Below are 22,590 nucleotides of genomic sequence, written 5' to 3'. Positions count from 1 at the left end.
TTTGATAAATTAGGTCATATATATATATATATATATATATATATATATATAGTATAAGTTAGAATAAGCCTGATAGAGAGAGAGGAGCAATTGCGAGTGTGAGACATGAGTTATGTTGTGAGTAATGTAAATAGCTTTCAAAACTTGACTTTAATAAAAACTTGCGAACAAACTGCTGGAACAAACAATTGATTTTATTGCGTTAATGAGACGTGTGTATCCGAGAGCAGCAATTTATTACACATATTTTAACAATATCAATAACAATAATGATAAAGCAGTAACTTAATATGCAACATCGCGCTTGTGCGTATTTTAATTTGTTATACAACATACATTCTATTTTGCAAATCTGTTTCACATTTGAGCAATGATGCGATAATCACATTTTTATTCTGGTTGGTTGAAATAAAAACGAATACATATGTTTCAATAAAAGAATAAAAGTGAAAATTAACGATGGCGTTCATGTTGTGCGATCTCACTTTTATTGAAACATATGTATTCGTTTTTATTTCGTAAACTCATAACTAACTTATAAAATAGTTTGTTGATTTACCGCGTTAAACCCGGTTAAATCTTCGCGCTCTACAGTTAAACCTATCCAGGAGCACAAACACTCAGTGAGCGGCTAAGTAAGTAGCAATTACGTGTGATTGGTTGGATCCAAAGATAAGAACCAATCACATTTTATTGCTACTTAGCAGCTCAATGCACCCTTTGGAATTTGCAAATTGGTAACCCTGCGTTATTTCGAATTCGGAGCATTCCGGCCGGAGTTTCGAGAATTTCGGAGTTTGACCAACGGTCACTTGCTCACTGGTCTATTCGCATTCGATAAACGCTTTGCCTTAACAATGCCAATTTCTTTAGATAGTATCGTGATTTCCAACTTCAAGTCGTTCGCGGGAATAACAACGATCGGCCCTCTCCGATCATTTACAGCAATAATCGGTCAAAATGGATCCGGTGAGATTCTTATGCTCTTTCCAACGTTCATTTTATTCGATTTAGAACGAAACTATAGTATTTTCCCGCATATCAAATAGCTTGTTCTTATTTCTTCATTTTTGTATATAATAAATAATTATATATTAAATAAATATAGAAAATAATTATTTATTAAGAGATTATTAATAGATTATTTAACTCAACGATATTTATTATTTGATTTTATTTGGTTTAATAAAATAACAGATAAGATTATTGATTAAGGTAAATTTAAATTTTTAATTTCTTTTCTTTTACTCTCTTTTATTTCTTATAAATTTTTCTTTGTTCCTTTTACCATATTACTTTTATATTCTAATTAAGATATGTAAATGTTTTATGTATTTTAGGAAAATCAAATATTATGGACGCCATAAGTTTTGCATTAGGGGAGGAGCCGAGCTCTTTGCGTGTTAAAAACCTCGGAAAACTCATTTATGAAGGAAATTCATTTATGAAATCTAGCGTTGGCGCAGATGATCTATCAATCTGTGGTGTTGGAGAATCAATGAAAGCGTATTAGAAATATATTTTCTTTATTTCTCAATTAATTTCATGTCTGTTAGATATTATACTGTTAGATATATACTGTTAGATATTTTAAAAGTTTAATATATTACAGTAGAACTTATGTAAACGTGATCTTCAAGATAGACGACGAAACGAAAAAGAGTTTCACAAGGAAGATAAGCGGCGAAGTCAGTCAGTACAACATAGATGGCAAGGTGGAATTCTACAGCATTATTTACAATCTTGTCAAATTGTTTTCTTATTTTATTACACTACTTGACACTGATTGATTATCCATCTCTTACCATACAGACTGTTACGAATGTATTTTATTTGAATGAACTACGAGAAATGGGTTTGGACATAAAGGCAGGGAACTTTTTGATACCTCAGGGTTACATTGAATGTTTCGCAATGAAAATGCCGAAAGATCTAACCGCGATGTTCGAACAGACTAGTAATTCAATTACGTACAAAGCAGATTATAATAGGTACAAGTTTTGTTCTGTTCTAACTGATGGTACAAATTTTGCTATAAGATTCGGTAAATTTATTAGATTTTGATGTTTACGGCAGATTAAAATTAAAACTTTCGAAAGCGGAAGAAGCAGTACATTTTGAACATCAAAGAAAAAAACAGATATTAATTCAAAAGAAATGCGCCGCTGAGGAAAAAGCCGAAACAGAAACATATTTATGGTTGAAAAAACAATATGTATGTTACATTTGTTTTCAAACTATAAAAATCTTTAGAAATTACTGTTTATATCTTTCTTCGTATAGTTGTGATAAAATAATTATCGAACATTACAGAATAAGAAAAAATCAAAATTTCAATTAATTCGATTGCTCCTCATTAAGAAGGAAGCTGAATTCTTACAAGATGAGGAAAAAGAAGTCAAATCACGAATAGATGAGTATTTACGTGATAAGGCAGCTGCGATACATTTACTAAAACGTAAACAATCACAATTTAAGTCATTATTCAGTTCTCTCGAAAATATTGAACAAGGTATTTTGGAAATGGAGAAGATTATTCGCCCGAAGAAGCTGGAATATGTTGTTTTTGAGGATAACATCTCACATTGGCAGAAAAAACGTGATTGTGCTCGCGTATCTCTAGACAGTGCAAGTAAAGCGCGTGATACTAACAAGAAAATAATCGAAGAATTAAAAGATGAGCTAAAACAAATAAACAACAAATTAGCGGAGTTAAGAAAAGCGTCACAGACGAGCACTATAGAACTCAGCAACTCTCAGGTATACCGTTGCGAATCCATAATATTTATACGATATCTGTAGATATTTATATTTTAAGTTTATGAAAAAAATTTTTTCGTTTTCCATTACTTTATAATAAATTTTTGCCTAATATAATGATGCACACGTAAGGTTAAACGTTACCTGGAATTGACGAACGAAACTGAATACCGGACAACGAATTTAGTAAAGCAAATAAATAGCCTGATGCGCTATCAACAAAAGGATCAGGATAAACTTGATAACGAAAATAGGCGCAAGCAAGATTTGGAGTACAAAGTAAAGCAGACAAGATTAACGAAGGAGAATTTCGAAACGCGGCTCAAAAAATTGCAAAGTGTCGAACCTAAAGTAACGTTAATGGAAAAGACAGCAGAGAAATTAAAGCAGAAAAAAACTGATGCAATGAATAAATCGTTCAGTCTGGAAAACGATATTGCAAAGATTTCAGAGGAGCTTTCCCAAATTGATCTCGATAAGAATACTATTTCGCGACAGATAAAAAAAAAAGAAACAATCCAACAGTTGAAACAGTTATACTCTGATGGCGTGGTATTGTTTCTACTAATCATTATTAAAATTTAGATATATATAATGATCATTATAAAAGTTCACAAAGAGTCAATACAACTTTTATTTTTTAGTATGGTCGCTTATCTGATTTTTGTAAGCCTATTCATCCACGTTATAATGTTGCGGTGACTAAAATTTTCGGTAAAAATATGGATGCCATCGTCGTTGATACCAGACGTACAGCAACGCAATGCATTAAATTTTTAAAAGAGAAACAAATAGGCATTGAAACATTTTTACCGCTTGATTCAATAAAAACGACATTGTTAAAAGAACACTTACGGTGAGTAATTAGATGAAAAGAAAAAGTATTTTTGGATAATATAACATAATGTTATTACTTTACAGTAATATAAAAGAGCAGAAAAATGTTAAATTATTATATGACGTGTTGAACATTTCATCAACACAAATAAGCAAAGCGGTTTTATTTGTCACTCAGAATACTTTAGTTTGCGAGACTATTGAAGATGCGAGACTAATAGCGCAACCTGATGATAAAAAGCGAAAACGAAATGATGTAATTATATATGTATATGTATATATATATATATATATAATACATGTATATTTTATTATTTTTTTTATCTTTATATATCAATTTTATTTATGAAACTAGTATATATTTATTACGTTTAGTGTGTTTCATTGGATGGATGTTTTTATCGTAAAGATGGTACAATGTCCGGTGGGCAGGCTGATTTAATTATAAAAGCAAAACAATGGGGGGACCAACAAGTATTGGCATTGAAGGAACAAAAGGTTGTAAATTTTTTGCAAGATCAGTGCAGCAAGTTAACATATAGTGGTTTACATAATATGTACAATTTTATAGGCACAATTAATGAAAGAATTCAGAGATTTGCCCAAAATCTCTCTTATCCAATCTGAACTTGTTGAAATTAATGTAACAATGGAAGAACTCAAGCGCCAAAATAAATACATTGAGAAAGATATAAAAGACACTGTACGTAATTAAGAAGCAGGAACAATTTATATCTTAGTTTTATTACATGTGATCTATCGTCAAATAATAATACATAAAATCTACATTTTGTAGGAAGACGAAATCGTTCGGCTAAATGAAGAATTAGACAGGCTTGATAGAGAAATAATTGAATTAAATGTATGTATTTTAATGTATAATTCAAAATGTATTTAATGTATAATGTGTAATTCATATACATATATATCTCTCTTTTAAAACTTTTTATTGATCTGTACAAGAGAAAGATATTTCTATTATTCGCAAAACTTCTAGATGGCAATATCTGAAATTGAAGACAATATTAAAAAACGAGTTGAAAAAACTAAAAGCATGGAGAAACAGGTTAATGCAATTAAAGATAAAATCTTTGTTGATTTTTGTAAAGATATTAATGTGCCGGATATTGACTACTATGAGAAGAATAATTTGCGGTATAAAATTTTTATTTAATTTTTTATATAATTTTTAATTTAGGTGTATAAAAAAAATAAGTGTAATATTAATTTTTAGACTGTATCAAGAGCAGAAAAAGAGGCAAATGGAACTTGAACAACAATATGATCGTATCAAGAATCAATTGCACTTTGAAAACGAAAATGATACAGAAAGTAAATTTCCAAATTATATTTTTGTTAATGTATGGTCGCTAATCAATTAATGTTCTCATATATGTGCGAATTTTGTGTGAAAAGGTAAAATATTAAAATGGAAAAGCGCTGTGGAACAAGCTGATGCAAAACTGAAAAAGGCATTACAGCAAGAACGTGATGCAAAGATTAAAATTGAGCGAGAAGAAACGGAAATGTCGAAGTTAAAAAATGATTACACAAATAAAAAAAAGGATTTAGAAAATGTGGAAAAAGAATTGGCTCAGTACAGCTCGCAAGTTAACGTTATCGGAAATTTATATTTGAAGAGTCAGAAAGCGCTCATTGCTGTACAAAAAAAAATAGAAGAGAAAAAAATAGAATGCAACACTATAATTAATGAATGCAAGGTTTGTGAGTTTTTAAAAAAATTAAAGGACACATATATAATAAAAGATGAGGTTTAAGAGTTTTGTTAATACAAACATTAAATATCGCACTTGATATTAGGTTTGACTCTCGCTTAACATCAGTTATAATAACATAATTATTATTACAGATAGAAGACTTTATTATTCCAATGTCAGAGACATCACATCGTACGTCAGAAGATAGCTTTTTTACAACTAGCTCAAGTTCAAACGTGGAATCGTCAGATGGTTGTAAAGTGTTAAGAAAAATTGATTTCTCGCGATTTCCTGAAGACATCCGTAATTATACAGAAGAAAATTTACACGACATGGTTACACAACTTAATGAAAAGCTTACAAAGATTCAAAATGAATTTAAAGATTTAAATCCCAATCTTAAGGTACATACATAACATTTATAATTTTACATGATATACATTATGTATATTTATGTCAGATATGCTAAAAAAATCTCATTTGGATAAATACAGGTTGATGAAAAGATAAGTTCGATAGCGCATCAAATACAAGAGATAAATACGAACTTCCGAACCTGCCGTAATGAGTGTGATAAAATACAAAATCAATTTAAGTCAGTGAAGGCAAAAAGATGCAAACAGTTTGAAGATTGCCTGGATTTTGTTGCTGTGGAAATAGATTCTATACTCAAAGTCGGCATTTTTAATTTTACTTTAAGATTTTGTTTATTATATAGTTTATTTTTATGTGTATTTTATAATTTATATCTGACTTGCTTTAATTTTATTTTCTATGCAGAGTTTAGTTAATGATACGTCGGCTCAAGCAACTATCTTAGCAGATAACCCCGAGGAACCGTACGCGGGCAATATAATTTACAACTGCATAGCGCCATCTAAATACTTTCAGCCATTGCAATATTTGTCTGGTGGAGAGAAATCACTCGCTAGTTTAGCATTACTATTTGCATTTCAACGGTATATCTTTATCTTATAAGATTAATACATTTACATGCATTTTGATGCTTTTATAATGCAGATAACAACCATCAGTAAAGAGTTAAGAACATAATTTCAATCTTTTTTTCCCCCCATTTCACAGTTACAAGCAAATACCGTTTTTCCTTATGGACGAAGGTGATGCGGCATTAGACAAGGCGAATATGAAGAATGTCATTCGCTTTATTCAATCCCAAATAAACACAATGCAAATCATCACGATATCCTTACATAAGGTATTATATTCTAATGCCGATATGCTTCTAGGGGTTACTGTTGAAGTAAGTTGATAATTTATGTTATTTTACAATATCTTTTATGATACGTACATTTTATTGTTGATTTTAGCGTAACGGCGTAAAAAGTCGCAGCAGAGTATTTGCCATTTCGTTAAGTGAATATCGAAAAGCGAAAGATATTCAGGAACCGTAATACAATAACGCGAACAATCTTAAATTATTTCAAATACCACTATTATCAGAGTTAATGTTATGAATAATTTATGTTAAGAATATTTTTCTATATATATTATTATATATATTATATATATCTTCTATATATATATATATTATTTGGAGATACATTTTCTTTTAAATTGTTATATTGTTAGATATGAATTAGAGAAACATTTTATAAGTAGACTGAGATTTAACAAGTTTCCATATCTAAGATACAATATAATTCAGACAAGTCAGTCTTTAATTTACATATTTTCTATGATTGGTGTAATTTTTTTATACATACTTATGTATAAAAAAGTTTTATTAAATACGATATATTTAATTTAATTTATACTGAAAATTTGTATTAAATTGTTTGTAATTTGTATTAAAAATAACATAAATAACACATTGTAGTATTATAATGTGAAATAAAATATCTTATACAAAGTGTTTTGTAAAAAATTATTTTGTTTATTTTAATCTAGATAACACAATACCATTTGCATAACCTCTCTAACAATAAGATAAGTTTCGCGATGACGTCACGCGCGCGTGTGTATGAAGGTACTACAATATTTAGAGCAATTACCATTATCTCTATGATTGCATTATCTGTAGTTTCTATCAGTGTACATCTGACGTATTCATTTATGTTTTTTTACTGCATTTAATTGTAAAACGACAAATTATATAAATTTTTCTTTGCTTTCTCTCTCTCTCTCTCTCTCTCTCTCTCTCTCTCTCTCTCTACGTATATATATATAATATATATATATTTTTTATCATAACTTCCATTTTACTAGAAATGCAGGACGCGTGCTTTGAATTATTATTCATCTATCAATCCATAGAACGCGAATTCACGCGAATATGAAAAAAGCAATTGAAAGAAAGTGAAAGAAATTTCTTCTAACATATAATGAAGGAAAAAAGGAATACGATTTCTCGTTTCTAATAAGGATGTAATTTGATATGACCGTAACGAGCAAACAAGAGTCTCAAGAGCAGTTCTAATCGAATGTCAATACAAATATTCTACGACGAAACTGTGCCGATTGCGTTGCTCCGGTTGCTTAAAACATAGTGGTAACTCTGATTTATAGTCGCCAGTAACGAATGGAGGAGCCGAGGAGGTGCAGGTCAACGCAGCCTATTGCGGCTAACGCCTTGTAAAACAAGACGTATGCTCCGGGAATGCGGCCAAAATGATGATTGTCGTTTAATAAACTTATTAAGTGGAAACGGCAGCATCTTGGTATCGGAGCCCGAGTGCTTCTCTGATGGTGCTGGCTAATAAAAATGAGGCGGAACGCTTATCGCGAACTAGGTCGTCGCAGCTCGCGTTTCAATGGATCGGATGCATTCGCGTTCAACACAAAGATGGGTAGGTACGTGGTGACCGTAACAAAACGAATTACTCGGTACCAGAAGGCTCCACACAGCTTTACAAGTTCTTACACTCTAAAGGCTTCTGATTAAGCGAAATAATTAAAATGAAATCAGAAACGTGTGCTGCAAATTAACGTGTTCCAGTTCTTATAGAAAAGAACTTTTCTCAATAAAAGCATTCTTTTAATTCTATTAATTTAATTTTAAAGTTTGTTTCGTGCTATATTGCGTCCCTTTTAACATTAAACAAAATTCATTGTCCATTTCTACCAATGACGGTTAACTTTAATTTCGGTTTAACTCACTTTTTATCCTTTTCTAGTTCTAAAAGTCAGTTAAACCCCGAGATTAATGTTAGTTTGTATTGATGGAAATGGACATCAGTTGTATTCAAATCGCTCTAGTATCAGTTATCCAATTAAGATGGCTAATTACCTATTAGGAGCAAATGGAATTAGATTATTAATTTATATGACAGTCGAAAAAAGGAGCAGATAAAAATATGAATAGCGAATAAATTCCGTATCACTGCTCTAAGATAAATTGCGGATTATCTATGTTACGATTAGACTTCAAGAGACCTCGATCCGTCGTTATACGCAGAAAATTTATGATTTTAATTAAAAAATCGGGTGTAATGACAAAGACGCCTTGATGCATGTCGCATGCAACCCTTAAACGTAAGGTGATGACCTCCATTGTGCGGCGTCATATCGCTTCTGACAGTACGCAGAATAATGGTTCTACGCTGACAATACTGACATATATGGTCTCTCATATAAACTTCCATGAACTCACCGTGACATTATTTAACGAGAACTTTGAAGACACATTCAAATACATAAGTTTTTTCATTTATTGCTAATATTTACAGACGAGAGAGTGATGAGGCATATTAATGTTAGGATACTTGAGTGATAAGGCATATTAATTATTATTTAAAATTATAATCTGAAGTTAAAAAATTTACAGCTAGATATTATATATATTAAGCCAAAAAATACAGTTATTATAATCAAAAAACGCTTCGAATGATCATAGATACCGATCAGTATCTCTTCCGAATTTTTTGCTATTATTACTCGAGATTATACATATATACACATGTATATATTGTATATGTACATACAGATTGATAATATTAGACAAAACTGCGAAGGATGAAAAAATAAAAAAATATATAAATAGATATATATATATATATATATAAATTATTTATTTCTTTAAAATTAAATATTCTTTATATATATATAAAAGCAAAGTTTAATTTGAAAAAATTTGTTGGATTACGTTTTATCCCTTAATATTCGCAATATATCAGAATTACACTTGGATTTTATTAAAATGATACAAAACAAGAGTCATTTATTCCAAAATCTTACGTACATATGTTTCCTGTCCGATGATTAATTCTCTTTTCTCTTCCCTTCCCTGTACAAGAGAAGAAAAGAATATTATTAATGAACGAGAATAAACAAAGAAAGGAAGGAAACAAAGAAGTGTACAGACCAGGGGGAGAACGGCGAGAGAGTGGCCGCGGAATAAGACGGCGGGAGAACCACGTGCATCTTGTAAAATGAAGGATGATGACTTCCCCTACATCATGCAAAGCATCTGCTAAATAGATGACACGCCGGTTACTACGAGTCTAGTTGCCCTCAGCCTCGCGATGCAGACGAATCGGGACTAGGATCTATAATACTTTCTCCGTTATCCAGTGGAGTTTTTCCATCCCTGCCGGATAGAGGAACTTCACGATGAGACGGCAGGCTCTAGAGCTGATCACGGGTCTGCTCGTGGTCCAGCTGCTGCTGCCCTTGCCGGATCAAGTGAACGCCGTGAAGAACCGATTGAGGAAACAACGATCTAAGCCGCAAGAGCACCAGGCTCATCACTCTCAGCAGCCTGGCAACAATTATGATGAATATGACTATAATTACGAGAACTACGACGAATACGAGGACAAGAACGGTGAGTATTCCGTGAGTGTTCCAAAAAATTAGACTATGTAATAATAAATAAAAGAGAAAGGAGAGAAAATTTTAATTTAACAATATCTTTTTCTTTATTAATTTCTTCTATGAGGATACACACGTTAGACAACATATTTAAGGTTTTTTTTTAAATAGATAATAGTGATTAGTATTACTATAGAATAACGACGAGTCTCGATTCCCACCTGTGCGAAAAATCAGATATAGAGTATTTGATTCATATAATTTCTATAATTCAAATATTAACACCAAATTAACAGAATTAAGATTGTTTTAAATAAAATTGCATCTTTTTATCAAAATTAAGTTGAAAGATTAGAGGAAATTCTTACTTTCAGACTTTTTATCTTTTATTTTGTATATTTTTTGCCTTGTTTTCAATAATATGCAAAAGTCTATTCTATTCTATAATTATCATAATAGCAACGTAATTTTATTTAAAAATGAGTAAGAATGTTATAGTTATAAATGGAGAACAGTTCTTCGACAATTGTCTCGAACCGCCGCACGCCGGAAGACTTGCGTCACAGATTAATCTCATTAAGGCGCCGTATGAAATAATTAATCTCTCGTTTTAATCAGCGCAATCTAATTAATACCATTTATTTCAATCTATTAATTGCAAATGCAACTTACTACGACCCACAGCTAGAGATAGCTTCCGGATTAGCTTCTGTTTCCTTTGCGGGTGTTAGAGCTATAATATGTTCCGAACATATGGACTTGTGTTAAATTTGCACGATTATTGTTGCAATAACAATTTTTCGCAAACAATAATAATTTTTTAGTCTTTTTCGATTTAGCAACAATAAGAATATTATGTGTTTAGAGACTACATCAACAACATTACCATCACTAATAATACCATCAGATGCCACGCGACTTTCGGGTAAGCGTGCGAAAATGTTTTACACGTTATTATAATACAATAAAAATTATTATGAAGTTATTTTCGATAGTTGTTATAAATAGATCAATTATCATGAGCGATGGCATGTAATTATTTAATATAGGATGGTCCGAAACACCGACCGAAACACTCTTGAGACAATCAGAACCTACACACTTACCGGCTCCCACGCAATTTTATGATCATGGTATGTGTGGAGTTAATTTAAAAATTATTTTTTATAATAAAAAACGAAAGAAAATAAGTAGATGATTAGAATAAAATACTTTTTTATTCGCGCGTTCTGTGATATCTCAATTTTGATTATTTGCATTCTATAACAGATTTAGAGGAGACCAGTCCTACATCTGAACGGAATTACTCAGTAAGCATAACTATTTGGTAATAAAAAAAATTAAGGAAATCGGATTCTGTAAGGAATAGTGATTGTTACGTTTCTTTTCAATAGGTTTCACCTACGGAGATTTTACCGGGTGAGAGTAACATATATAGTTCTGTGGCGATACCAGGACCACGAGTAAGTAATTGTTCGTAAACTTATAATTATAATAAATAGTTATCTAAAAAAATAAAAATTTACAAGAAAGTAACTTACAAATTAGGGTCAACCTGGTCGACCTGGGGATACTGGTCGTCCCGGTGATGCGGGATTTCCTGGACAACCCGGTACGCCTGGGACCCCAGGGCCACCTGGACCTCCAGGACCTGTACCTGATGTATAAGAAGTTTAATACTGTTTTTATTTTGTTATTGTTTAAATATACGTATAAGTCATTTATTAATAATTAATCTATATTCAATATGTGTTACATAATTTTTATAAATGTATAATAATTTGTTAACATACCTATAAATGTTTATAATAATAGGTATCTCTATATTATCAACAATTGGCTTTGTCTCAAGCAAATGAAGATAAAGGCCCGACAGGTGCAGCGGCGTCATTGTATGGACCAGAAGCATTAGCTTACATTCAGGCGCAAGTAGGCCCGGTGGGTCCGCGAGGCCCTCCAGGTAGGCGATAATTCTTTTAATAATTTTGTTTAATCTTATCTAAATAATTTTTTTTAAGTAACAATTAATTTAACAAATTTATCCAATTTTATTTAAAGAATATCGAAATGTCATTTAAAAATAATATTATTTATCGTTCGAATTAGGTTCGCCTGGTGCTCCTGGTCCTCAAGGTTTTCAAGGTACACGAGGTGAAACTGGTGAATTGGGCTCCCCAGGTCCTCCTGGCATGCCAGGTCCTAGAGGCTTGCCAGGATTACCCGGAAAGGATGTAAGATTATTTTTAAGTAATTTTATATGGATTTAGCTTGTTTCTTTAGAATAAATTTATGTTCTCCTACATTTATTTAATTTGATTCGCAAGTTATATATATATAAATATATATAAATAACTATATATTATATTTAAATAAAATATTTAATATTTTATTAATGACAGGGTATCAGTGGAGAAGATGGCGAAACCGGTTCACCGGGATCGTCTGGTCCTGTAGGACCACGTGGTCCTCCAGGAATACCTGGGCTTCCAGGGTTAAAAGGCCATCGTGGTTTCCCAGGTCTAGACGGTGCTAAAGGTGAGCAAGGAGTTCCTGGTGAAAAAGGATCCATGGGCTCGCCTGGGCCGATGGGGCCAGTAGGACCAATGGTATGTAAATATTATCATCTCTGTATCACACGGAATCTGTATATACTTAAATTTTAAAAATTTAAAAAATAAATTTATAAAAATATATTGTTTAGTCATGAAGTAAATTTTTAATGCTAACCTTTAACTGCACGGGCGGGGTTTGGCTGGACCGCTGGACGCTATATTTTTGTATTTTCTCCGTTATGCGAGATATCAATTGTGTGTTTTATTTATTATGTACTCTAACTTACATATCTTACATTACTTTTAGAGAAAACAAAAAAAACTTGTGGGAATCTTTGTAGATTCCGCCCGCCTGTGACATGTTACTAAAAAATAACGCGCGTACTTTAAAGGTTAAGAACATATTACAAATCATAAAACATTTTTCTGCGCAAATGTTGGTTATTGCTGACGCAGGGTCCAGCAGGGCCTCGTGGTGAAAGAGGTAGGGAAGGTTCACCGGGTCCTTCTGGATTGAGAGGCCTTGACGGAATTGCTGGGCCGCCTGGACAACCCGTAAGTCAATTATTCAATTTACATACAATTTAGAGAGTGATGAATTAAGGTATAAGATCTTTGAGAAATTATAATTCTTTCTAGATGTTCATTCATCTTAATAATGTTTTTTTGTTGATTATGTTAATAAATGTATACTTACCACGTTTATTTAAATATACTAATATTGTTTGTAGGGTGCTATAGGAAAACCTGGCTTACCAGGTTTTCCAGGGAATCCTGGAATAAAAGGTGATCAAGGACCACAAGGATCAACAGGAATCCAGGGTTTGCAAGGTCCGCGAGGTAAGACATTTCAATTCTTATTTAAATAAAGTTGCTGATTTTTTTATAAACATATGTTATATTTGAGAAGATAATTATATTTATTTTTTTCGACTTTAATTAATATTTTATAACAAAGGCGAAAGTGGCCGCCCAGGACAACCTGGTGAGACTGGTCCACAAGGTCCTCAAGGCAAAGATGGAATTTCTGGTGAGAAGGGAGTCACTGGAGCGACAGGACCCATTGGTCTGCCCGGATTTCCAGGTGCTCGAGGTCAACCCGGAACGCCGGGTAATCCTGGTATCCCTGGCGCTAAAGGAGCACCCGTATGCATAATTAGCTTACCATTCAAGAACTGTTTAAGTTACTTAGATTGTATAAAATCTTGGCAATTCTTGCAGGGCCTTCCTGGTGAAAGAGGTTTTAAAGGAGACGCTGGAGTGAAAGGTGATGCAGGGATGCCTGGTCCGCGTGGACTTCCGGGACCTCCTGGGAACGAAGGCAAAAGGGGCAAGAGAGGAATACGTGGACCAATCGGCGCTGCGGGGCCTACTGGAGAACGTGGCGCACCTGGAGCGCGTGGTCTTCCTGGCTCGGATGGTCTTGTCGGGCCTCAAGGTATTGCTTATTATTGTAAAATTAAAGTGTTTTTAAAAAATTTCAAAATGCTGCAAAATTTCAAAAGATGCTGCTGTAAATACCGTTACATATATTTTGCGTTTCTTTATTAATAATAATTTGAATATTTTGTTTTGTTATTCTTCTTTTTATGAGTTACAATTTGAAAAAAATGTTTTTAAATAATATAAAAATATACCAACCGGTTAAAATAATAATACCAGAAATAATATTTTAATTTATATTTTTTATATTTTACTCATTTTAAATTTTAGTTTTTAACTTTAATTTTTGGTTAATGATAGAATTATTTAATAATTCTGTAGTAGTAACAAGTAGTAGTTGTAACAAAATCTATATATTGTTTATTTTCCAAAGACTCAATAAATAAAATATATATATATAAGTAAAAACATAATAAATAAAGAAAAACATAATAAATATAATCATTACAAGTAATTGAAGTAATCAAGATTATGGTTAAATAATAGATTAAATAATTGTCAGGGCAACCTGGTGACCGTGGTCCTGCTGGAGCTGTTGGACTGAAAGGCACCGCTGGAGATCCTGGACGACCTGGGCCACCAGGATTACAGGTATATAGTAATATTTCATCATTATGTTTTGTAAAAGTATTATAATCGAAGTATAACTATTTAATAAAAATTTCAGGGTGCGCGTGGTTTAATGGGTAGGTCCGGAGCTCCCGGAAAATCAGGTAATCCTGGAGAACGTGGAATTCAAGGTGCGGATGGCAAGCCTGGAGAACAAGGGCCGCCTGGACTGCAGGGCCTACCAGGACCATTAGGATCAACAGGGGAAAGAGGATATCCTGTAATTATTATTAGTTCTTCATAATAAAAGTATATACACTAGCAAATATACACCAGCAAATATAATCTAATATAACTTAAATATGAAAACATTCTCATACACAATGAGAAAATGAAACGATAAAAATGATAAAAATGAAACGTAACAATATGAGTATCAATACAAATTTTAACATTGTGTTATCTAATTTTACGATAATTTTTTAAACTTTTATTGTATTAGGGAGAACGCGGGAAAGATGGTGAGCCGGGCAATCCAGGTTCGCCTGGTCCAAGGGGAGATACCGGTAAAGAAGGGGCTCCAGGAGCACAGGGTCCACCAGGTCCATCGGGAAGTGACGGCGCGCGAGGTCTTCCGGGACTCACCGGTCCTAGAGGTTTTCAAGTACGCAACGTAGAAATATATTGCATTTCTCATAGTGAGAAGGCTGAAGCAATGTAAGTTATCGCGCAAATAAAACATGCGCTTGTTCACAGGGTCTACCAGGAGCCGCCGGTAATCCGGGTGTTCCAGGCAAGGACGGAGAAGCGGGAGTACAAGGACGTCCCGGTCCGCCAGGATTAACCGGCAATAGAGGCGAGAGAGGACTTCCGGGAGAAAGAGGACTTATGGGACCCCCAGGACTTATGGGTTCTAGAGGAGAAACAGGAGCACAGGGTGCTGATGGTCTCATTGTATGTTGTTATTATTTTTTATCTATTTATCTATATTTATCATTACATATGGAACATACGTATATAAAAAGCGTTCAAAGTTACAACAAAAAGCCTATAATAAAAAATAAATTTAATCTTAGTCTATTTCTTAATTATAAAAGATTTTGTAATATGTCTAATTTTATTTTTATTCTTTAAAATTAGTTTTAATAAAAATGACTTTTTATAAATTTAAAAATAACTTTATATTTACATTAAATTTACGAATTGTTGATTTGATTCGACGGCTTTAAACACTTTGTATGATAGCGTGCGACAGTTCGTGTATATCACTCTATGAGAGATATGAATTTTATATATTACATTTCAGGGTTTACCAGGACTCAAAGGAGATAAAGGAAGTTTTGGTTCGCCGGGGCTACTAGGACTTCCTGGTGCGAGAGGATTACCCGGAGAACCTGGACAGAAAGGAGAGAGGGGTACACCTGGACCAATCGGCCCCGAAGGTCCATCAGGTAGTATTTTATGTTACTTATACTTAAATCAGTGATATTTAAATTTATGTGTAAAATATTAATATCAATCTAATATAATAATATTTTGTCAAAAACAATTTTATTAAAAAATATTAATATTTTTTTCTGTCAATATTACAGGACATACTGGAGAGCGTGGTCCACAAGGAGAAGTTGGACCTTCTGGCCCTCCCGGGGAACCAGCAGAACGAGGCGATCCAGGTCCTCCTGGTCTTATTGGTGAGACCGGAGCACCTGGAAATCCCGGAGAAAGAGGACCTCATGGATTACAGGGCTCGCAAGGTTTTCCAGGTCCACAAGGATTAATCGGACTTCCTGGTTTGAAAGGCGATCGCGGATATCCTGGCTTAAAAGGAGAACAAGGAAATCTGGGACTGCCTGGTAATAAACAGATCATTCAAAATTGTTATAATTAATAATAATATGATTGTTTATGAGATATTTTATATTTTTGTTATACATATATATATATACATATATTTAATATAATATATTATGTACTAATACATAATAAAATTATTTTTTATGTGTACACAAAATATGTAAATTACAATGATTAACAGGCAATCGCGGCGAAATTGGATTACCTGGACCTATTGGACTCACTGGTGCTAAGGGAATTAGAGGCGAACCTGGTGCACGAGGTGAGCCCGGTTTAATGGGCCCACCTGGTATTACGGGACATGTTGGACCATCAGTAAGTCATTAAATTCTGCGAATCGTATTAAATTTTACTAAACAGATGTGAATGGTATATGCTGTTATAGATAAATAAATCATCGGAGACTAAAGAATAAATAAAGTATTGAATTTAAAATGTTATAGGGACCACCAGGAAATGCGGGACCACCTGGTGCTCCTGGATTTCCGGGAATTAAAGGCGATGCAGGCGATATTGGACGTCCTGGAAATCCAGGTCCAATCGGTAACTCTGGTCCACCTGGAATAGATGGAATTAAAGGCGAAAGTGGATCCCCAGGATCTCAAGGACCAATGGGTCCTCAAGGACCTCAAGGTTTACCCGGCGAGAGAGGTTTACCAGGTTTACCTGGTTCTGCTGGCCCTATAGGAAATAGAGGATTACGCGGAGCTTCTGTAAGTAAAAATATGTAGTTATACTTGAACAAATTTGTGCAGTTTTATAGTTAATTATATTTTTATTATATCTTGATTATAATATATTATTAACATATAGCATATAAATGCTATATTTTTTAAATAATTCAATAAAAAAACAATTTATTTGTATTGCAGGGTGAAACAGGACAACCTGGAAAACCAGGAGCGGAAGGTCCATCCGGACCTCCCGGATTAATAGGTCCTCCAGGTTTTCCTGGTCATGTAGGAGAAGCAGGACCAGAGGGACCAATTGGAAAACCAGGACCACCAGGTATAGGAGGTCGACCAGGTGACAAGGGACCTCCTGGGGTATCTGGTGCTGCAGGACCGTCAGGTCCTCCTGGATTACCAGTACGTTATGACTTCTACTTTCTTTATCTCTTCCTATATAAATATAATAAAGTAATAATATCATATCAGTAATAATTTATTTGTTCCTTTTAATAGGGACCACCTGGATCCATTGGACCTACCGGACTCACTGGAGAACGTGGCCCGAAAGGTGAAACAGGACCGCAAGGTGTGGAAGGGCCACAGGTAATATACATACTTTCAATTAAATTAATGTAATTCTATATAATAATTTATTTAATAAATTAAAATTAATTAAAAATAAAATTAATAGATTAATTTTAATTAAATTAGTTTTAAGTCTATTAAAAAAAACTAAAATTTTTTTATAATATAACTTACATATATAAATTTAATCTTGCATATATGTATTATAATATTTTTAGGGACCACGAGGAAAACCTGGCCTAACGGGTCTCGAAGGTGCAAAAGGCGATCGCGGAGAAGAGGGGCAGAAAGGAGCCAAGGGACATCGGGGATTTACTGGTTTGCAAGGATTGCCCGGGTCTCCTGGTTTAGTAGGAGAAAAGGGTGCATCTGGTCTGCCAGGACTTCCCGGTAAAGACGGAGAGCCAGGTATTAGAGGTAATCCTGGACGGGAGGGTAATCCAGGACCTATCGGATCTGCGGGAAATCCCGGACCAAGAGGTCCAGCTGGGGAAGAAGGTCGCCATGGATCACCAGGTCTTCCAGGACCACCCGGACCACCTGGTCCGCCTGGAGAAATAGGTTTCGGATACGATGCTGCATCTCTAGCAGCACTTATAGGTATGTTTCAATTAACTCAAATCATAGTGTCGAGATAATCTAATTAATTAACAGGTATTATATAAAAGATGTCTAAAGTCATCAGAACATCAAAACTAAACGTTATTATAGATTTTTTATATTATTTAAATTCTTATATCTCTAATATATTTAAAAAACTAAACTAAAACATATTTAATAAATTATAATAAATTATTATAAATTATTATAAATTATTATAATGTTAAAAACATTATTTATTGTAGGACAAGGCCAAACTAAAGGACCAGATCCACTTGGTGATGAACCACCAAGAATATTTGGTAAAGATATCACTGAAAAGGAACGAAGAGAGTTGCTTTTGAAAGCGTACGAAAATCTAAAATCGTCGTTCCAAAAATTGGTGAAGCCGGATGGTGAAAAAAATTCGCCTGCTAAAACCTGTCGAGATCTATTTGCTGCTTACCCGGACAAATTATCTGGTGAATCTTAAGCATCACAGTTTATAAAATTATAACTACTGTACTTTCTGTTTATTTTGATTTTTTAAATTTTGTTTTCTTGAAATAAAAAATGTATATAAAAAAAATAAGTAAAAAATATATATAATATATAAAAATATTAAATATATGAAAACTAATTAAATTCCTTTGTAGGAAGAATCTGAGTTAAGAAAAATTGTAATTAAAAGTAAATCAAAAGTATAGTACTAGTACATATTTCATATTTAAATATTAAAATTAATATAAATTTATGCATCATTAACAGGCGAGTACTGGATTGATCCAAACGAAGGAGATATTCGAGACGCAATCTTGGTATATTGCGATGCTGAGAAACGTGCAACTTGCATATTACCGAATCCATCGCGTTCACCAGAAATGACTCACATTACTGATCAACGGGAGACCTGGCTAAGCGAAATAGATGGCAGTATGAAGGTTACATTATATTCTACATACTTCCTTTAATTCCAATTTTTAATTTTTACAACAAAAACAATAATGAATAAACTTTCTTGACTATAACTGGCAAATTTATTAATGTATTAACACATTAATAAATTTGCCAGTTATAGTCAAGAAAGTTTATTCATTATTATATTTATTCACTGGCAAAGAAAATCTTTTATTTGTTGTTAAAAAAATATAAAATTTTTTAGTAGATAAATATTTATAAAATAAATTTTAATTATTACATTTAGATTACATACAAAGCGGACAGTAATCAAATTAGTTTCTTGCAATTGCTCTCCAAACACGCGAATCAGAACATTACGTATCACTGCAAAAATAGTGTGGCTTACTTCGATTACGAGAAAAAGACGTACAGAAAGGGCCTGAAGTTTTTGGCTTGGAACGACGTTGAATTAACACCACAAGGCAATCAGCGTCTTAGATATGAAATGATAATGGATGAATGCAGGGTAAGTCAATTTAGAATACAACAATGTTTTCGATTTGATTTAACATAGCTTTTTTAAGAGTAAATTGTACATTATCTATTATGTAACATTAAAATTAAAATGATAATATATAATATATATATCACATGTTATTATTTTAATTAATTTTATAAAATGTACGTCGATAAAAAATAAGTAAATTTAAGACCATATAAAATAACTAATAACTTAAAAAAAAAAAAAAAAAATTGCCAACAGTACGCGGTGTTCCCAAACGGTCACCCATTTAAGTACTAACCGCGCTCAACGCCGCTTGACTTAAGTGATCGGACGAGAACTTGTAGGTTTGGCGTGATTTGACCGTTGACGAAAGTATCTTTCTTAGGAAGAGAAGATACACTTCTTCATCAACTTTCCTGGTTATAGGACGAGAACTTGTATGTTCGGCGTGTTTATATTATAATAAATGTATTAGTATTGTTTGTATTATAATAATTATATATTGTAATAAATGTAACATGAAAATTGTTATGTCATGTTACATTGTCTCATGTTACATTTATTATTACAATATATAATTATTATAATTATCATAATAATAATTGTATATTGTAATAAATGTAACATGAAAATTGTTATTTTATGTTACATTGTCATGTTACATTTATTATTACAATATATAATTATTATACAAACAATAATATAATACATTTATTATAATATATACACCGAACATATAAGTTCTCGTTCTACAACCAGGAAAGTTGACGAAGAGAAGTGTATCTTTCCTTTCTAAGAAAGATTCTTTCGTCAACGGTCAAATCACGCCAAACCTACAAGTTCTCGTCCGATCACTTAAGTCAAGCGGCGTTGAGCGCGGTTAGTACTTAAATGGGTGACCGTTTGGGAACACCGCGTACCGTTGGCATTTTTTTTTTTGGAAGTTAGTTATTTTATGTGGTCTTAAATTTACTTATTTTATATCGTTATAATTTTTAAATTTTACATGTCATTTCTGACTTTATAAATAATTATAGTTATTTAGTAATTGGCTAAATTTGACTTAAATTATATCAAAATACAGACATTTATTTAAATTTCACGACACTAAGTATACGTAAAAAAATTGAATACACACTCACACACTTACATACTAGGCAATAAAACATTATTTAAGTTGCTTCACATGTGTTTTGTATTCGTAGTTCCATCAAGACCGCTGGGGTAAAACTATCGTCTCATATGAAACGGATAAACCCGTAAGACTTCCCATCTTAGACGTGGCTTTGCGAGATATCGGGAAACCCGAACAGAGTTTCTCCATTGAGATCGGTGCGGCGTGTTACGATTAAGACAAAGTACGACATATTGCGATCGTTATCTCATGCCTACAACACCGTCGTCTTCCATTGTATAATCCTAAAAAAAAAGAATTGTCTTCTAATTTTAAGAAGATATAACTGTATATTAATTTTATCTCAAGTGGTAATTAAAATGTGAAACGTAATTAAACTTTACTTTACAAGTGGCAATTAAACATTACTTAACTTAATCTGTAATAATTTTACGTCGCTATTTTTTACTCAAATTCTCAAGTAGTGAAAATAATTTAGGAATATTTAATAAAATTATCTCTAAGTTAAATTATAGTACCTTTTCTTTTTAGGATGAACGCAAAGTTAAATAAAAAAAAAGATATGTAATTCGAATAAGAAATGTAGATATTTTATAATATATAAAGTGCCCAAGTATTGAAGTGTAAAAGTATTAGCGCGACAACTATAGATTTAGTTTTATACTCGACACGCACAATGTACATACTTAATAACGCGTAAAAGAGTCACGGTGGTCTCGCTCCGCGCGTACTTGGCGCGAGACACTTCCGTGTCTCTTGATAGAGAACATATTTCATTTATGTCATTTTTATTCCATACAGCTATTTAGAAAAAATAAAATTGTGCATAATCAAAGTTTATATTAATTTAATATTTCTATTTTTTTCTCTCTCTAGTCCCCTATACGCAGAGATCTTTTGCAGCGCGCAATTTTTTTTTGTCAATTTGTAACGTTTCACACACGGTCTTGCAAGACCGTGGTTTCACATTTATTTCTTCCTGTATTACTAATATATTAATTGAACATAATTCGAGTATATTTTCTTTAACTAGGAAAAACGAAGTTCTTTACAGTTATTATTTCATTTTCCGTTTTTTTTCGCCTTTCTTTAAAATGTATAAAACATGTGCTTGCTTCATTCTTAATAACGTAAAAAATAATATGCTGAAAAACCGTATTTATTACCTAAGAAGCGCATTTAAGAAATATGTACCTACATACAAACTACATTATCTGCTGAATAAGTTCCATTAATCATGAATTCCGACGCATCTATAGTTACTGTTGGCGCATGCGTGGATGGAACTTTCCTCGTGACATCAAACACACCGACCAGTGCTGTATCAAAACAATTTCACACCTAAGAATGATAACGAAATGTGTGTAGTCGTATAAAATTTACGTTTAAAATTAGGTTTCTGAGCTTCTTTTTATTTAGTACCGCATCGAGACAAAAATAGTATAAAAATATAATTATATTATTCATATCTAAATTATAAATTATTTGTTACATATACATTTTTAGCACTATTGTAAAAAATATTACGTTAATAGAGACGACGTTAAAACTCGGTAAAACCTCTTTCTATTTTTTATATTAAGTTATAATTGTGATACGGTATTAAACATTATATACCATGATTCGATTGTGCAAATTATATAAAATATGTAAGATACACAATTTATAATTATATTATAACTTTTTATAACGTAATAAAACAATGTTAAGACTACATATATCAAAACGGATA

The 22,590-nt window shown here is 32.6% G+C and overlaps 2 protein-coding genes, 1 long non-coding RNA gene and 2 pseudogenes across 4 annotated transcripts; 3 read left to right on the top strand and 2 right to left on the bottom strand.

Annotated features, from left to right (window-relative positions):
* The first annotated feature begins 392 nt into the window (after positions 1-392).
* Positions 393-7,015, top strand: LOC143900765 (structural maintenance of chromosomes protein 1A-like). Of its 2 annotated transcripts, none has more exons than XM_077412460.1 (20): positions 393-969; positions 1,341-1,506; positions 1,613-1,715; positions 1,813-1,991; positions 2,077-2,215; positions 2,314-2,760; positions 2,893-3,312; positions 3,405-3,616; positions 3,682-3,853; positions 3,973-4,095; positions 4,169-4,300; positions 4,394-4,459; positions 4,595-4,752; positions 4,832-4,929; positions 5,014-5,318; positions 5,468-5,719; positions 5,810-5,989; positions 6,096-6,274; positions 6,399-6,531; positions 6,644-7,015. In XM_077412460.1, the coding sequence occupies exons 1-20, from the start codon at positions 858-860 to the stop codon at positions 6,725-6,727; spliced, it is 3,660 nt and encodes a 1,219-aa protein (XP_077268586.1). In that variant the 5' UTR covers positions 393-857; the 3' UTR covers positions 6,728-7,015. The 2 variants fall into 2 exon arrangements, with proteins under 2 accessions (XP_077268586.1, XP_077268585.1); XM_077412459.1 differs by having other exon boundaries at positions 6,399-6,576.
* Positions 7,016-9,389: 2,374 nt separating this feature from the next.
* Positions 9,390-11,741, bottom strand: LOC143900764 (uncharacterized). The gene is made up of 4 exons (XR_013257866.1): positions 11,627-11,741; positions 9,830-10,032; positions 9,637-9,744; positions 9,390-9,558 (listed from the first exon to the last, which is right to left on the bottom strand). It is a non-coding gene; the product is annotated as an uncharacterized LOC143900764 (long non-coding RNA).
* LOC143900750 (uncharacterized) lies at positions 9,885-21,735 on the top strand. Its single transcript, XM_077412428.1, has 28 exons — positions 9,885-10,098; positions 10,951-11,010; positions 11,135-11,218; positions 11,355-11,395; positions 11,480-11,548; positions 11,634-11,747; positions 11,901-12,045; positions 12,192-12,316; positions 12,485-12,691; positions 13,094-13,192; positions 13,369-13,477; positions 13,596-13,783; positions 13,859-14,075; positions 14,583-14,671; positions 14,748-14,909; positions 15,132-15,293; positions 15,386-15,583; positions 15,936-16,080; positions 16,222-16,482; positions 16,665-16,798; positions 16,927-17,196; positions 17,356-17,571; positions 17,668-17,757; positions 17,958-18,339; positions 18,585-18,800; positions 19,087-19,259; positions 19,523-19,744; positions 20,929-21,735. Exons 1-28 carry the CDS (start codon positions 9,885-9,887, stop codon positions 21,073-21,075), a joined length of 4,539 nt encoding a protein of 1,512 aa, XP_077268554.1. The 3' UTR covers positions 21,076-21,735.
* Positions 19,973-20,091, bottom strand: LOC143900839 (5S ribosomal RNA; annotated as a pseudogene).
* Positions 20,533-20,651, top strand: LOC143900838 (5S ribosomal RNA; annotated as a pseudogene).
* Positions 21,736-22,590: the final 855 nt, after the last annotated feature.

Source organism: Temnothorax americanus, unplaced genomic scaffold (genome assembly GCF_048541705.1).
Source record: "Temnothorax americanus isolate GAGA-0224 unplaced genomic scaffold, ASM4854170v1 Scaffold30, whole genome shotgun sequence".
In the NCBI taxonomy this organism is placed as follows: domain Eukaryota; kingdom Metazoa; phylum Arthropoda; class Insecta; order Hymenoptera; family Formicidae; genus Temnothorax; species Temnothorax americanus.
The sequence above is the reverse complement of the archived record's forward strand: the minus strand, read 5'-3'. Positions and strand labels throughout refer to the sequence as shown.